We start from the raw sequence: 18,477 nt of genomic DNA, 5'->3' as shown, positions 1-18,477 counted from the left end.
AGGTCAGAAGAGTGGATGTTAGAATAATTTGAATATCTTCTGTGTGGAGGTTCGAGCCCTAAGCTTCCATGACATAGTTGAGTAAAGACGTACAGAGAGAGGAGAAGGCTGAGGACAATTCAAGATAGAAATATAAGGAAGAGAAGAGAAGCTCTACGGGAGAGATCGGCACGTAACCAGTTTACTTATAAACAACATGCTGTATGTGGTTTTTAAAGAGATCAATGAATCAAAAAATGTTTTTAAATTTCTCCAGAATTTTTAGTATAATTTTGCACTAATAATATTAACTTTGCTATATTTTTACCCCATCTCCCTTCCTCATAGGTAGAAGAAGAAATCCAGACTCTGTCTCAAGTGTTAGCAGCAAAAGAGAAGCATCTAGCAGAGATCAAACGGAAACTTGGGATCAATTCACTACAGGAACTAAAACAGAACATTGCCAAAGGCTGGCAGGATGTGACAGCAACATCTGCGTATGTCCCCTTGATCATACATTTTTCTAGAGAATGTAAAGGACACTTTTGCTCCTTTTGTCTGGGTAGGGGAACAGAAAGGGGCTGAGGGATGCTTCTGCGACTCTTCTTTATACTACACAGGGCACTTCCCCCTGCCCAGTTCTCAAGTGTACCTGAGTCTTCTCTAACTTTGGTCTTTCAGACTGTTCTAGGGGATAGAAAGAAAACCAGCCTCGTAGGTGAGTTGAAGAACTAACGTTTACGTTCCAAAAATGTTATATATTGACTTGCCAGAAATGCACCTATGTCACTTAGTCCTCAGAATACCCAAATAGGGTGGGTGGTGAGATAGCCCGAGAGAAGGAAACGGATCAGATAAGTTTTGAGGTCACAAAACTCAAAATGTAGGGGCAGCATTTGAACTCAGATTTGACCAAGTACAGAGCCAGTCTTCTTTTTACTTCCTCATAAGACTCTTGGCTCATCGTCTCTGATATGTGCTGGTGGCAGAGGCCCACCCCTTAATCTTCTTGTCTTTTTGATCACATACATTTTGATACGGCCTTGATCATGATGCAGTTTTGTTTCCTAGCGTAAGGAGGAGCCAGCTTCTGGTAACAGATTCTGAAGTATGTTCTATAAAATTTTTTTTATAAGTTTACTTAGTTATTTTTGAGAGCACATGTGCATGAGTGCGGGGCAGAAAGAGAAGGAGGGAGAAAGTCCCAAGCAGGCTTCATGTTATCAGCACAGAGCCCGATGCGGGGCTCGAACTCATAAACCAGGAGATTGTGACCTGAGTGGAGATCAAGAGTTGGACGCTTAACGGACTGAGTCACCCAGGCGCACCTGAAGTCTGTGTTCATCCATGCGCTGAGCTGGTTACCAGCAGCAGTGAGGCTGACTGCATCTTGACATGACAACACTAGGACACTAGGGTGTCTACCCCCTTTGGTCCACTTCCGACCCATATAAGTCCATATAAGATTCTTTGTGAATCACCATAAACTTTTTATTTTTAGTATTTTTTCTTGATGGGATAAGTAAAAATGCCTGAGCATCCCTGTCAATAACAGGAGGATCTTAACCTCTTTGTAGCTACCATATTAATTTAGTTTTGTTTGTCCTTCATTAATCCCTGGGTAGATGGGAAGAGGAAGGTGGTAAATGATAGCTTTATGCTATAGCAAATATCATACTTGAGTCATTTTAAGTATTCCGTCGAGAGTCCACAAGTCCTTATGTGGTAGCTCTGCAGATATGCAAAATTAAAAAAATTCTTTACGGCCATATAACTTACTTGGATAAAAAGTACCCAGGGACCTTACCTTGCTTCTGGTCCCTTTTTAGGGAATAAAGTTATAAAAGGCATGTGAGGAATTTGATTTCATTTTTGTTTGGCTTTAGTGGAAAAGAATAAGAGGTATAATTTCAGCCTCTGGCTCATTTTCAGCTTTTCTCTATGACTATTTTTACCCCTTACCCTGATTTCCTTGGCCCTGCCTTTATAGGCGTCTGTTTGGCTGTCCTAGGGCACTGCCGAAGATTGAGCCTGCATGATGGTTAACGATAAAACGATGTGATGATGTTGTCCTGGTGGTTATGAAGGATTTGGGATGTTCTAAAAACAATTTTTTTTAAAAAGGTTTTTGAGAGCTCTCCAAGAGGTGGTGATCATTCTTTAAATTATTGCTATTAGAAAAGGTTAGCTTACCTTTTCTTTACTCTGTTCTTTTATAATTTAATATAGGTACAAAAAGACCTCTGAAACCTTATCTCAAGCTGGACAGAAGGCATCCGCTGCTTTCTCATCTGTTGGATCGGTCATCACCAAAAAGCTGGAAGATGTAAAGTATGTCCTCATTTCTCCTTGCTCATTAAGTAGCTGAGGCAAATTAAAATATGTTGTGGTTGCATGTATTTCCTGACTTTGTGGATAATGCTGGATTCTCCTGTCTTCAAGTGAGGGAGGCCTCTCCAGGACCTGAAATATTGCCTCAGTTATTTTAGGCGTAGCCTTCTGGCTCTTAGGCATAGCGTTCAAAATAATCATCTTGCGAGTACTTTTAAGGTTGTTGGAAAATTCTGGTTGTGCATTTTTGTCCTTTTAGTCCTTCCTGATCATGCAGGGTAAGTATGTCTCTTGTGGTTGCAAGTTTGTGGTTGTGGGCCGAGCCTGTGGTCCTCCTGGCGACAGGTCCGGGAGTGCTGCCTGCACGCGTGGACCGAGACCGGCTTCAGTTCTGCGTGGTACACTGTTATACCGTGGTGCGATTACCACATGCTCATCCGTGTACTGGTTTGTACTAATGTGTAAGCTCTCTCTACATTCGTGCTTAGGCCCACATCTTGATATTGAGCTTTGCTTTTTGTTTTGCATTTATATTTCAGATGAGTCTGCAGAATTTTCCTGGCAGTTTTAATAAAACCACTTCACAGTGCTTTTGTGCATCCTCCCTGCTCCCCCCCCCCGCCCCGCCCCCGCCATGTTGATTCAAATAGCACTGAAAGTGACAAACATGGTTTAAATTTGCTGTGCTTCTGTTGGCATGAAAGTGTTTTTGTTTTACTAACAAAACCCTCAGATTGCATGACTTTGTGTTTTTCATTTGTGGGGAATGTAGCTTTTACAACCAGAATTTTGTTGGTTGAATAAGTTTCGCAACCAATGTATATTTATTACATACCCCAAAATCCAAATGACTTCTTGTATTTGGACCATCATCATTCTAAGCATCTGTGTAATAAACATAGCTTGCTGGCTTTCTTTTGACAATTTATGTACATCTCTGAGGTGCTCTCATGTCTTTCTATGCCAGCTTGATTGTCTAGACCTTTAGAGTCCAGTTTAAGCCTTACACGACTTTTAAAAAGTAGGTTATTCCATTGTTTTAGATTTACCAGAACCTGCTTTCTTTTTTAATGCTTACTGTGGCTTCTTACAGAATGCAAGCCTTTTCACATTCCTTTAGGTAAGGACAGCTTGAACCATCCCTGCAGCTGTAGCCGGTGTCTAAGACAAGTGTGCTTAATTAGACTTTATTATGCCACGTTGGATGGTTGTGTTCGTCCACTGCATACTTTTCTTGCGTTTGGAATATCTTTTTCCTTAGTGCATACCTATTTTTAAGGGAGGGTTTTTGTATACCGTGGGTAACGGATAAATTAAAAGAAGAATAATTGGACACTGTGGTCCAGGGATATGGAAATGATTTTGACATTTCTTACTTTTTTGTTGGTGGTGGTGGTCAAAAGAAGCAGCTCAACCATGGCATACAGAATTCCTCCCTTTTAATGTCTGACTTTGTTTGTTTTTGATGCTTTAATTTCTTTGGTGCTTTTGTAAGGATGTTGGAATTCTCCTTCACGTGGGTCCCATTATGCTTCTGTAATAGAGTGCACATGTACTGCCTCATGATGTCAGTCTTCCGTCTTCTACAGGTTACTCTGATCACTTTTTTTTTTTTTCATTGTGGTAAAGTAGACATAAAATATACCCATTACTCTGCACTTTCCAGTATTTGTTTTACTAGCTTATAGTTTTTACTATTTTTTAAATTTCTTTACACTATACTCTTTGCATATGCAGGTAAGGAAATTTCATGGTTGCAAAAGGAAAAATAGCCTATTAGGCTAAAAAAAAACCAAACAAACAATCAACCACACACACATTAAAAAGATGTCAGCCCAAACCATGTCTTATAGACGGAATCTTTGTGATGCTGAGCAAACCTCTTCTCTGTCTCCCATACAGACTGTTTATCCAATGAATAGAGAAAACTAAGTTGGAGAAAGGTCTTTAGAGTGTAAGCAGGAAAGACAACATGGTCTGCTGCTTCCATTTCTGTTCTTCTAGTGCGAATTATGTTCTCAGTCACTTGCTGTAGTCTCGCTGTTTGTCTGCTTAAGTAAGGAAACTTAAACTTATCGCTGAGGCCTTTCTGGCCTAGTGACACTTGGCCCAGGAAGTCAGAGCCAACCATAGGGATAAGAAGATCAAGAAATAGGTGGTTTTGTATTTTTGGTATTCAATTAAAAATGGCCTCAGTGCTTTAGGCAGCTGTTAAGACCACTTTATCCACAGTCGTTTGAGTTGTGTGAATATGTATTCAGTCACAGGATCCACTCTGCTCCTGTTAGACTGCATTTTATGGACAGGCCCACGGAATATAACCATACATCAGATATGGCTCTCATACTGAAAGACCTTACAATCTTTGAGTGGATGGAGTAGGGGAAGGGGGTTGGGACTAGGAATAAGTTAAGGTGGAAGAGCCCTGTTAACCCTGGATTATATAACAATGTTAGATGTGATAGAAATAAAAATATAAAAATATTTTTGTACGTGCTGTTGGGGAATGTTTCATCAGTACACGTCCCTGTTCTTTCTCTGTAGTTTTAAGATTAAGCAAATTCACATAAGATGGCTCAGTATGTGCTGTCTTATTAATTGACCAGGAACAGATTTGGTATTGACACTCTTTTCTAGCTCCTTATACAGTCAACATTTTTATTTCATTTAAAAACTATAATTGAGATTACACTCTGCCATTTTTAGTCCTGTTTCTAATAATATATTGTGTATCCATACGTGGAAGTTTAAGTAAGACTTTTGATTAAAACCTGGAAATGAGAGATACAAGATTATTTTCTGAAAGCTAAATTTTATAAGTCTCACGGATTAAAAGTTGGCTAAAGTCACTTAAATTTCTCGGCCAAGAAGCCCTGATTGTGATCTGATTTCGTGTGTTCACATGTAAAAATATATGAGAACATATAAAATAGAAACACATAAAAACATACATAATAGAAAACCTGTATGAAGAAAAACCGCATCTTTTAGATCAGTGAGTCACGGTGGCAAAGACTGGCCCAAAAACTGTCCAAGGAGAGGAAGCTTGGAAAGTAGATTTTGAGGGTTTCAGTCCCAGCAGCAAGGCCTTTGCTCCCATGGAGACGATGTGAGAGGCCTCTTTTGCCAAGTGCTTGAAATAGTTGCTTAATCCTGTCAACCTCCCTTTGTTTTGAGTCCCTGTGTACCCAGCAAGCTTGTGGCAATGATTTCACTCTCAGACAGAATTGTGGTTGATTTGCTGACATGAATTGTTAGACCCTGCAACAGTTTTTAGGTCACATTGTCAATTAATCAATTGGTACTTGGGATTTAGATATGTTCCTTACACCCCAGGTGGGTGTGCAAGGAGGAGGAAGTGGAGGAGAAAAGAGAGAGATCGGTTTTTAGTCCCCTGAGAATTAGGTGTCTGTGACAGCTGGGTCGAGGGCCAGATGTGGGACATGGTAATGAGAACTATCAGGGGAAGCTCTTTAGGGACAGCCAGCCTTTCCCCTCAGGTGTTGTGTTCATATCCACCCATCTCATATTTGCTCATTGTCTATACATATGTGTTGAGCATTGATTCATGCCTTTAAGTTTTTGAGAGGAACTTTGGAATTTTTTTGAGAGAAACCCTTCTCATTTTCCTTGGTGCCAGTGTTAAACATCAATTTCAGTGTTACTAATAGTATAGTATAGTAATTCAGCAGCTTCATTAGTCAAGAATTTTGATATATTTAAGAGGAAGTGCTAATTAACTTTGCTTTTATTTCCGAAGGAAGTTTCTCCTGTTTACGTGTGTATTTCTTCATATAAATCTCTAGATATCCTTTTTTGTTTGTTTGGGACTCATTAAGGTTATTCCAGACCATTCTGTTCTGCTGAAAATTTTCACCCCTTAACGGGAACAGAAGTGATGTTTTCTCTTTCAGAGAGTACTTTTTGATTAGAATTTGAAAAGCTTTATTGAACTTTTCTACCTTTCATGCCCATATTTCCTGATTTTAGTTACAAGTTTTTGTTCATTCATGCTTTCATTCAGAAGTATTTATTGAACGCTAACCATGTGCCAGACCTTGGTCCAGACCGTGTGGTCCGAGTTACCAACTGAAATAACAACTGGGTGCAATGCAAACGTTTTAAAGACTGCAATGTAATATGAAATAAATGTTAATGTGTGTTTCTGTTAAAGTCATCTGTGGTAATAATAATGGTGAATAATTATGTCCCAGGCAAGGCTCTATATAGTCCCTCCGAAGTAAGTGCTGTTATTGTTTTGATTTTTGCAGAGGAGGAAACTGAACCATAGAGAGGTTAAGTGACTCCCCCCAAGATCACACAGCTAAGTGGCTGAAGCCCAAGCTTTGAACCCAGACAGCACCCTGGTTCTGGAGCCTGTATTCTTCTCTGCATTGTTCTGCCTCCCCAGAGTGATCAAGGTTTAAGAATAGGCCCCTCCAGGCACTGGCCAGCAGTTACTTTGGCTTATCACTTACAGTCAAGAAATTATTGTGAGGGCACAATGGAAAAATAATACATAGATAGCTCTCAAAAGCGTGTCTGGCACCTAGTAAGCATTCAAACATGCTAACCATTAACTCTTTCTTTTTTTTCTCTGTGTAGTACCTACCACTTCCTTTCTTCTCTTTCCTCCCTTTATGTCTCCCCTCTTATTGTGATTGGGGATGAAAAGATCAAGGAACTGTGTAAGAAACCAGGAAAATTTAAAAAATCAATTCAGCTTTTTAAAAGAATGACTTTTTTTTTTTTAACACATATTTTTTTATCTTAGAGAGACAGAGAGAGAGCACAAGGGGAAAGGGCAGAGAGAGAAGGAGACGCAGAATCCGAAGCAGGCTCCAGGCTCTGAGCTGTTGGTACAGAGCCTGACATGCGGCTCAAACTCACAAAATGTGAGATCATGACCTGAGTCAAAGTCGGACGCTTAACTGACTGAGCCACCCAGGTGCCCCAAAAGAATAACTTTTTAAAAAAATGTTTACTTATTTTCAGACGGAGACTGCTGTATTTCCAGGATTATTGTTTTCTCTTATTTGCCTTATTTGTGAGTTTCCCCTTTCTTCCTGGTACCTCCTTACATTAATGTTCCACTCCCATCCCTTACCTAATCAGGGGAGACCCCTTGATTACACACAGGCATAGCTCTGCACTGACTTCTTGTTTTCATTCTCCATCCCTTGATAATTTGGGGCGATGTTTACTATTCAGTTTTTCAACTCTCATCACCTTGGTTTATTTCTTATGTAGGATAATCCTGAAGTAATTTGTGCCCTGGATGTTGAATTTACAGTCAACTTGATGTATTTAGAATTCATTTTATGATCATTTCTTCCACTTTGCCTTTGACTTGTTTCCTCTTAACTAGCTTGTATGCTGGTTCAAGGGGGCACAGCACCCAGAAAATGACCATTGGAAGGAATGAGTTTTCAGTGGGTGTTTAGGGACAGTGGCTACAATTAGCTATGGATTTCTGAAATTTGCACTTTACGTATTTCCTCATTTTGTTGATACTATTGAATTCATTCAGGGAGTCCCAAGAACAAGCAGTTTATCATACATCCAAGCCATCACTCCCCTTCTTTTGCCAGAATTTGGTAATTCTGCCAAAATGAATGTTCTAGTGAAGAGTCTTGGTTATGAGGAACAAAAAATTAGGTAAACCAGCTTCCCTAAGAAGGAGAATGTGTCGCATAGAAAGTTCTTTTGGAATCTGAGGAGAAGAAAGGTAGCAAGCCCTTTCCCCCTCCCAGACTAGTCCTGCTGGTTGGAAAGCTAGTAAAATCAAGGTTGCTTCCAGAAGCCAAGGAAATTGCTGTTCCTCTCTCACCCTGCCCTCTTCCTTGCGTAGTCATCTCTGCTTCCTTTCTTCTACCTCTCCGTGCACTATATTCAGTCCTTTCTTGGGGAACTGGCTGCTTCTGCATTCTTGCAGCCTGTACCTCCTGGTCCCATGAAAGGCCTTCCTCAACGTCTAAGCCCACATAACTTTTTAGCTCATGTACCTAGCCATTAACCAGTAGTTTAGTGTACAAAATCCCAGGATAAGAATCTTAATTGTCCTCTTTTTTTGTTTTTTCTTTCTTTTCATTCACTCCAAACAGTTTGCAGATTACCAGATTAGTTGTGGTGGGTGGAGTTCTACTGATCCAGTTATCATTACTGATGATGATGGAAGGGGGCTGTGGAAATGTGATTAGACAGCCTCTTTAGAAGGCTCTAAACTAGTGTAAATGATTGTAATTAATAGTAATTAATAGTATTGTAAACTAAGAAGGATGATTTTTATGAATCTCTATCCTTCAGGTATGGATCTAGCCCACTGCAATAGATTAAGCAGGAAAAGCATTAGCCAATTCTCCTAGAATGTAGTCTTGTACCCAAGGTATCTACCACTGTTATAGTATAGAGAGAATGGCGAGCTGCCTGGATTGTTTCCTGTGTTACATATGACATTAAGTATGAAGATGTCCAGATACTTTACTGATTATTTTGACTATGTGAACTGCCAGTGTATTTTGATTTATATCTAGATCATACTTCATGTCACTACATATTAGTGCAAAACTAGATTTGGGAGCTACTCTTTAAACACACTGTCATGTGTAACAACTGATTTTTTGAGAAAACTTAAATCACACATGCAATATTCAAATATAATTAAGAATACCTTGGACTGTCCAGCTTACCTGAAGGAAAGATTTCCTACCAAAGCGGCTCTGCCAGTGATCAAAATACTGTAAGCATAGTAATCCTATCAGCAATTTACAGTGACTTTGTGAGCCCACGAATTAAAGTGCTTTCATCTTGCGAGGTGGTCTCTATGGGAGATGGCTGAGAGTAGATAACCTTGAGCCTGAACGGTCGGTAAACTGCATTGCCTTTGAGAAAGAAGTTGGTGCTAGTAAAACAAAGGGCCAAAAATGACCATTAAGAACATTTAGTTCATTGGGCTGAAGTATAAGTGTCTCTTATTAGAAAATTGATACTACTAAGGAGTGATCTCTAAATCACTTTCAGTTGTCAAATAGGTGATTTATTTTGAAGCCTTCCTGTTTTGGTCTGGTCACAAATATGTGGGAGAAAGGCAGCCGCTGGCGCCCTTCACCAGCCTCACTTGTGCGTGTGTGTATCTGTATGTGTGCTTCGTTTTTTGAGGGGAGGCGGTGAACATTGAATCAGGAGTCCCAAAGACCCAGGTTCCATCCTACTGTGACCTTGGGTAAATCACTTAACTTCTGAGCCTCGGTGCTTGATGCCCCATAGATACAGGTGCAAAGCACTGTAGAATTTTCAGAGTGCTATAAAAGTGCAAGGTTGAATTATTAGCTCTGTCAACTACATGGGTTAAATTGGCTCATGAACGGGCGTCTGGCTGGCTCAGTTGGAGCGTGCGACTCTTGATCTTGGGGTCCTGAGTTCGAGCCCCACGTTGGGTGTAGAGATTATTTAAATAAATAACTTAGAAGAACAATAAAAAATTGAATCAAAAATAATTTGCTCATGAATACAAGTGCATTGGAATAATTTTTATCCCCTCCACCTCAAAAAGTAGATAAATCTTCATGGTGCCAAAAGAATGAGCCCCTAGAAAGCTGCGTTTTATGTCTAATCACGATACTAACTTCATGTCTATCTCTTTTTAATGCTGCCTCTTAGTATCCGCTCCATTCAACATTCAATTAGCATGCCTGCTATGAGGTAAAGTATTTTATTTTTACAAAACGTAGCTGATCTTGCTCTTTCTTATTCTTTATTTCAATGTGTAACTTGAACTGTTCTGAAGCGGGGAGCTAGGATTCTGCTCTAAACAAGCTGCGTGTTTAACGCTGTGTCAGTTTTCAGTTGCTCCTTCTATAATGTTAAGGTGGGTGCAAGTGATCCAATAAAGGTTTGTGATTTAAAAAAAAGTTATTATTTCTACTTTATTTTGTAAACCTATTAAATTGCTTCACATTTTAAATCTGCTTAACTGTAAAAGTGAACACTAACCATCTAATAAAGCTCTTCATAGGTAACAGCTGTCCCACCACCTCTGTCTGCTAAAGCTACTCGGCTTTCCGACCTCCCTATTTCCACTTCCCTCATCCTATTCTGACATTTGGAGCCAACTGTGATTCAGTTCTGCCATCCTCTTCCATCAGGAAACAACGTGCAAGCGGTGCATGTTTCTGTCTCATTAACCTCTCCAGAGAGGCAGGGGATTTTTAACAACACTTGCTTGGCTTAACCTTTAGTATACATCAGAACTACCTGGAGAGCTTGTTAAACCCCCTGCTTGCTGAACCCCGCCCCCTCTGGTTTCTGATTTCTATAGGCTTGAGGTGGGAACCGAGAACTTGCATTGCCCACGACTTCCCAAGAGCTATGGATGCCTCTGGGGGACTACCCCTTGGGCCTGGTTGCCCATCACCACTGTGGAAAGGAGAGAACCCCTTGTTCCCTTCTTCACCTTTTTCATCTATGTAATAGGAAGGATATTTGAGGTCAGGTGGATAGTTTAAAAGCTTCGGAAACCCAGACGTGAGTGACATAGGTTCTGTGATCCTCGTTGATTAATATGGATGAGTGTGAAGACATGGGAGAGGCTTTCCGTGGGCTCAGAGTGCTCTGCAAGTTGGGGCAGCTTTGTGATGTAGGCAAAACCACATTTCTGTGCTTCTTCCTTCCTTTTGGTCTCTCTTTCCTCATCTCTACTGCTGCTCCCTGGGAACCAGGATCCCTGTTGTGGAAACTCATGTGGTCTGCTTGTCCTGCTTGGTGATGGGGGTTCATGTAGGACTCTTTGCCAGGCAATATGTGAATTTAAACACGAGTTTTAGAGTATAGCTACCTTAACCAAAATTAAACTGATCTAAGGGTGGCACACTTAGATGGTTAGAGAAGTGACAGAATTCGTGTTTTACCGACTTTGTTCCTTCTCACACATGTACTTGACTACATCTATATCATGTATATCTGAGACAGGCTGTTTGTGGAACTGAAGGCATTGTTGTAGAAATCTTAGACCAGAATTTGATCATCTTACCTAATAATACATATTTGCCTCTATGCCTGCACAGACATACACAGCTAAATCTGTTTCTTTGCTGATTGAGAATAACTGTGAAGAGGAATACAATCAACTAATGATGTTTCAAAATCAGTGAGTTTTTTTCAGTGTTTTTAATTTTACTGTTTTTCTTTCTCTCCGTAGAAACTCCCCAACTTTCAAATCATTTGAAGAAAAAGTTGAAAACTTAAAGGCAAGTAGAGATGAATAGAATCTTAGTGATGTCTTGCTTGGTGCCTTAATTTTTTTTTGCTGTGGGTAAATTATTCACATTACTCTTTCTTTCTAAAAATATTTAGAGCCTTGATGACTTTATTCTTTACATTATTATAGGTGATATGTACTCTTTTAATCAATGTTTTGAGTGTATGTTGTAGCATGGTAGATGCTAAACGCTAAAAGGAAATGTATAATTTAAAAAGCCAGTAGTACTTGAGAAGTGTGTACTGCTCCAATACATTGAAAATTGAACAAAATTTAATATAAATTTTATTGTAGAAAATTAGCAACAACATCGAAAAGCCCAAAAAAAACACACAAAAGTTGGTCCTGTCACCCGGAGTCAGTGATATGTATGTAGTTGGCCTATAATGTTAATGCTTTAAGAAGGAATTAACCAGATACAACATAAACATTTTCCTTTATCATTAAATATTCTTCCTCAGTATTATGTTCAATGGATGTTTACATGTACCTTGTGACAGATATTGATTGTTCAATCCTCAGTCATTAGACATTTGTATTATGATGGTGATCACTATTGATGATTCACTGTTTTATTTTTTGATTGCTTTGATTACAGTGAAGGTGGGCATTTTCAGTGATTATTTTTATTAATTTATAAATTATATTTTCAAAATTATGTTCAAAACTATAAAATTATTAACTCTTAGGATCACAAGTGACCAGAAAGGTTGTCTGGTTCCTGACCAGTTCCCAGCCTTCTCTTCAGTTTGGGCAAAGCAGTGTTTCATTTCTTCCTAAACAAATCCTGATAATTAACTGTGGGTATTTTTTAAGGATTAAAATTATTATCTTAAGCGTTTTATATAAATCTGCTTAAAAACAAATATTCAGATTTAGTCTTTCATAATTGTAACCAAGTTACTTATTTTTATTTATCTTTTTTTTAATTTTTTTTTTTACGTTTATTTATTTTTGAGACAGAGAGAGACAGAGCATGAACGGGGGAGGGTCAGAGAGAGAGAGAGGGAGACACAGAATCTGAAACAGGCTCCAGGCTCTGAGCTGTCAGCACAGAGCCTGACTCGGGGCTCGAACTCACGGACCGTGAGATCATGACCTGAGCCGAAGTCGGACGCTTAACTGACTGAGCCACCCAGGCGCCCCTGAGTTACTTATTTTTAAATGCATCTTTTTTAAATTACAGAGGCAGGGGCTACTTATGGAAAGGAACCCAAACACTGTAGTGTGGTTTGGGTCTTTTTTTCTTGCCCATACAGACACTAATACACACCTTTTCTGTTTCCACATAAATGTATAAACATTTTGCAGATATGAGTCACAACTGCACACACAGTCCTATAACTTGTTCATCCAGCCCCCACTAGCATATGTGATGTATGATCCCACAAACACAAGGACCTGTTCTTACTCACTCATGCTTCTCAAGGGCCTAGATTAGTCCTTGGCACATTGATGCTACTTAATACATATTTGATGAGCAACAAGTATATCCTAGTCATTCTTCTAGGTCAGTAGGAGACCTGCTTTATTCTTTTTAATACCTAGTCATGTGTTTGCAATTAAACTGTACATTACAGGAAGTCAGTTGTCACTATTTAGGATTATCTTGAGTCTCTCCTTGAAATCTGCCTTAAGCATTAGTTTTTGAAATGACGGGTTGGAAAAAACAGATAGCTGTATTCTTTAGACACTGAAGAGGACTAGAAACTTCCAGGTCATTTACTATATATTCTGCCTCTGAGTGTATTTAGATTCTATAAATTGTGGTGAAACTTGCTTTTGAAACATGACTAGGCACCATTCAGATAAAAACATGTAATTTTTAGAAGTATAGTATAGGAAACAGCTATCCCCCCAAAAGCTGTAAAATGTAGTTGTACACTTGGGATGTAATTTTGCTAAATTACCTTTATGTTCAATTAAATATTGGGTCTACATGTACTTATGTTTAGATTTTGGATTGGTTCATTTATCTCTGATAATTGAGCATTTGCCGTGTGCCAGATGATGAATGGTAGGCCCTGGAGATACCCCAGTGAGCAAGAGAGATACAGACCCTTTCTGCAAGATGTGTAGGCAATTAAATGGCCATTGAAAATAAAGTGAGTGGGGGCACCTGGTTGGCTTAGTCAGTTAAGCGTCCAACTTCAGCTCAGGTCATGATCTCACGGTTTGTGAGCTTGAGCCCCGCGTGAGGCTCAGAGCCTGGAGCCTGCTTTGGATTCTGTGTCTCCCTCTCTCTCTCTGCCCTTCCCCTGCTTTTGCTCTCTCTCTCTCTCTGAAAAATAAATAAACATTAAAAAAAAAAAAAAAAACAGCAAAAAGTAAGGTAAGGCTCCATGATGGGGAGACTTGGGGATGCAGAAACATCTGACCTAGCTTAGGAAGGAAGGTAAGAGAGGGTTTCTTACAGGACAAGATAATATAAATGGAGGCCTTTAGGTTGAGGAGAATGTTTTAAAAGCTTTGACACCTTTTTGAGGAATACCAGGCATTTTGCTGTGCTGTAGGGTAGTGGGCAGGAGATAAAGCTCGAGTGATGGGTAGGCTGCACTAAAGAATTTGGACTTAGGGCAATGAGAAGCTTCTGAAGGATTTTAAACAATGTGGGTGGTGTATTCTGTGCATTTTAGAAAGATCACTGGTGCCCTGCAGATCTAAGGAGATCTGGAGTCAGGGAGACTGGTTAGGAGGAAGGAGTTGTAATCCAGGCCAAAGATGGCGGTAGAGTGAATTAAGGTAGTGCTGACGGGACAGAGTTGAGAGATATTTAGAATTTAGAAATGACAGCCAAAAAGTTAGTGACTGATTGGATGTGGAACAAGATGGAGCAGGATCAAGGATGACTCCCAGGTGTCTGGCCAAGACAGCTAGGTGAGTGCTACAGTTATGTAAAGTCTTAAGAATAGAGAAGGAACCAGTTGTGGAGGGAGGTGTTCAATGTTAGACATGTGTAAGGGTCTTAGTATTTTCCTATAATTAAGACATGTGTTTTAATAAATTTAACAAATATACAGTGGACATAAGTTGTGCAGATTTTTCAGACAATTCAGAGATTATGGATGGGAGACCAAAAAGAAGGAGAGAAAATTTCAACAAGATTCCAGCCGATAATGTGTCTGTGGCTAGTCGGTTAAGATTGAGCTAAGAGCAGGTCAGGTTAAACCTATGAGTTTCATTGTTGGTTGACTGTTGTTTTTTTTTTTAATTAAAAAAAAAATTTTTTTTTAATTTATTTTTGAGAGAGAGAGAGAGTACTAGTGGGGTAGGGGCAGAGAGAGAGGGAGACACAATTGGAAGCAGGCTCTAAGCTGTCAGCACAGAGACCGACGCGGGACTTGAGAACATGACCTGAGCCGAGGTTGGATGATTAACCGACTGAGCCACCCAGGCATCCCTGTTGACTGGTTTCTTAATGTTAGTCAGCTGTCTTGCTGGTCATTAAGGATGTAACAGAGAGAGCATAGATACATCAGTGTTATTAAGGATGAAGTGACATCATAAAGGTTTGGAAAAACATAAAGTATTATCCAAATGTATGGTAGACCTCTTCATGCAGACAAATGTTTATTGACAATATCAGGCCAGATCAATTGGAGTAATGCTCCACAAACTTTAACTTGTCAAGAAGCACCTGGAGATCTTTGTAGCTGGAGGCGGGGAGGTTGGTCTGAGACTCTTCCTAACAAGCTCCCAGGTGTCGCGGAGTCAGTCTGTGTGTTATGATTAAAGCACACCGTAAGTAGCACTGGGTTAGAAAGTTTACACCATAAGTGGGGGAAAAAAAAAAAAAAAAAAAAAAAAAAAAAAATATATATATATATATATATATATATATATATTTCTTTCCTTTGTTGTATTTAGTATTTCTTGAATGAGTGTAGCTCAATGAACAATTGGATGGAATACGAAGTGCTATCCAAATATAAAGAGACTTCAGTAGGTATTTTAGAATAAGAGGTCTGAAAAAGGTTTTCAGACAAATTTCCCTGTGACGAGCATTGAGCAGGTGGGAAAAAAGAGGAGGGGTGGGAGTATTTCAGCAGAGAAGACTGCACGGTTTTCTATTACGCGGCACCGAATGTTGCAACAGTACTAAATTCCGTACATGCAGAGAACAGTCACTGGGCTGCTAGGTGCCTGATTTATGTGTTCCTCAAAGTAAAATCCGAGTTACTTTTTTTTTTTTTTTTTTTGCAGCGTCAGCTGAGCGTTTCGTTTCATGATGTTTTGTCCTTTTTGCACTTTTTTTTTAAAAGTCTAAGGTAGGGGGAACCAAGCCTGCTGGTGGGGATTTCGGAGAAGTCTTGAATTCAACTGCAAATGCCAGTGCCACCTCGGAGCCTCTTCCGGAGCAGACGCAGGGGGGCCTGTGAGGTGCTTACCTGTGTGATGCCGCCCACTGCCAGCCGCTGCAAGCAGCATCCAAGCACATCATGTCAACACTCATTGCTCTCAGTTCCCACCGGATGTGCTTTTACTTAGCTTTACATGTTTATCTGACCAAATAGTTTGTGGGTTGAACACCATAAAAGTATCTTCACCTCTGTTCCTGGGAAACACCCTTTCATGTGCATTTAAGGCCCCCGATATAGGAAACACTGTTGTAAAAACACATGTAATACCTGGGGATCCTCATTAGAATGATCCAAAAATCGTCAGGTTTCTCATAACTGCTTTCCTACTTTATAAAACTGCTCTGGATCTGGGATGTCAGTTTGATCTTTGTCTTCAAAACGATTTTCTTTGTTTTCTCTTTGAACCTCTGTATATTTGATTGCTAACTAAAATTTAAAGTTCTCTGAATTCTGGTTATTAAAAGTTTTGGCATAATTTTCTTTACCTCCAAGGGAAGAGTTACCAGCTACAAAAAATATTTTTGAGTAAACATTCTGGTATGAGGTATCTTCTATCGTGTGTGTCTGAAGACAGCAGACTAAATAAATCAGCTCTACATCCAATTTGTTATGGTTTGTAAGTGACAACATGTACAGCAATTCAAACTCCTAGGTGACTCCAGAGTGGAACCATCTTATCCGTGTCACCCTTTGTGACAGTAACCATTTTAGTGTATTTGTTATTATGCCATTTATATCAACTTATTTTTCACAAGATTAAATTTTTAGTTTCAGAGTAAATTGCAAAATAACATTCTGAAGCAAGCATACTGTAATTCTTAGTAAGTTGAAATATGAACACTCTCAACAAATGTTCCATTCGAAAGCCTGGAAGATTTTTAGCTGTAATCAATCACGTTAGGGGAAACATTGCTGTCTTCATTTAATTCATTCAGCACCGTTTAAAAATAAGCACACAAAGTTGTAGGACTAAAAAACTTGAAAAGATTTTATAATAAGGGGTTGGTGGTAACTCCTGAGGATTTAATGCATTAATGAAAATCAACACACTGTTTTTTACTTACTTGTTTTCAGTGTCTTAGAAATTATACAATGATACTGTAGACATTGCCCCCTATTTTGAAAAAATGGCAGGGCTGAATGAACCAAAGCCTCTCAAAGTATCTGCATGGAGGCCAAGGTACTCTATTCTAATAGCTACTTATTCATCACTATTACCTTTTCATTATTCTGTGTATGGTTATGGCCTATAATGTTGTATTTGTTATTTATCAAGTTGTGATTGTTTTATTGTTTATGCCAAATGTTAATTGCCAAGCTTGGAGTGACCTAAGGCATTTTTTTAAAAGCATGACTAGATTTACTTCAGGATAAATTATCTTATGAAAACCAAATTTGAAAAGCCACAAGTGTCGATTGTCATAAGTAACATGCTACCATTCTTGATTGCTAGAGCTTTTGTTACAGCACTTTAGATGCAACTGAAAATATGCTCTATTAAATGTGAAAAGCCTAATAAATTCTGTATATCAGTAGTATAGGTCTCAATATTTATTGTGAGACCAATGGTCTGGAAACAGCTTGTATTAAATAATCAACTGGTGTCTATGCAAAAAAAACACAAACACATTATTTTTACTATCTGCTTTAAATCACTGCTTAATGGTGTTAGACTAACATATAAGTTCTTTCCTTAAAGAGGCTTTAAGGCAAATGTCCTAGTTGTTGAAGCATTGTCCTGGAGGAGTGGATCTGTAGAAATTTGTCTTTTTATAGAAATACTCTGGTTACTCAGCATAACTGTTAAGTTATTTTTTTCCAACGAGTCTTTCATTTAAAAAAAAAAAATCACAACATCATCTTTTCATCACATTGTTTCTTGGGTGTCCTGCCCCATTACTATCTTTCAACAAGACAAAATGGAGTAAGATGGAAATTTCTTTAGCTGAGTGAAATATACTCAAATCTTTTTACTTTTTTAGTGAGAAATGATAGCACAAGGGTTGGAAAATGGGATGGGTGTATGTGGGTATTGGTGATTGTTGTGAAAAAAACTGGGGAATCACTTTTCAAGACATCTACCTGTATTTACTTTTTAAAATGATTTAACAGATTGCAAAGTACTCTGTATTTTAGAAGAAGGAGTAAAAAGCGAGAGGATATTTAGAAAAACAAACATTGGACTTAGAAATATTATTCAAAATAGTCTTTGTGGAAGATTCAATATTACAAATTCACAGATATTTAACAAATTTGGATTATCATAGCGATTACTAAGAATACCAGAGAGGTCCTGGTCACTCTATTGAATTTTGTGTTTGACACTGTGAGGAAACAGCAACTTGAGAGTGAAATCTCACATACTGAAGAATTCAAGAAGTGTAATAGAAGAAAAATAATCCCAGAAATTAACCCGTTTTTACAAAAGAATGTCTTCAATTTATGGAGTTTGCAGAAAATAAAGCAAGAATTCTTATGTTTATGAGGTCAAAGGAATCAATAAAAGAGAGGAGAATTCACTGGATTATCATTTTAGTAACTCAAACTATT

General features: G+C 38.8%; 1 protein-coding gene across 9 annotated transcripts in view; it reads left to right on the top strand.

The window, feature by feature from the left end:
• TPD52 (tumor protein D52) overlaps positions 1–17,556 on the top strand; it is a 108,432-nt gene extending 90,876 nt beyond the window's left edge. For 8 of the 9 annotated variants that reach the window (XM_042923448.1, XM_042923447.1, XM_042923446.1 and 5 more), the window contains 4 exons: positions 328–476; positions 2,209–2,310; positions 11,507–11,555; positions 15,829–17,556. In XM_042923448.1, the coding sequence (XP_042779382.1) occupies positions 328–476; positions 2,209–2,310; positions 11,507–11,555; positions 15,829–15,945 (417 nt within the window). In that variant the 3' untranslated portion in view covers positions 15,946–17,556. Of the gene's footprint in view, positions 1–327; positions 477–2,208; positions 2,311–11,506; positions 11,556–15,769 lie in introns of all 9 variants that reach the window. The other variant, XM_042923443.1, reaches the window with a different exon arrangement.
• The last annotated feature ends 921 nt before the right edge of the window (positions 17,557–18,477 follow it).

Source organism: Panthera leo, chromosome F2, assembly GCF_018350215.1.
Source record: "Panthera leo isolate Ple1 chromosome F2, P.leo_Ple1_pat1.1, whole genome shotgun sequence".
NCBI classification, from domain to species: domain Eukaryota; kingdom Metazoa; phylum Chordata; class Mammalia; order Carnivora; family Felidae; genus Panthera; species Panthera leo.
The sequence above is the reverse complement of the archived record's forward strand: the minus strand, read 5'-3'. Positions and strand labels throughout refer to the sequence as shown.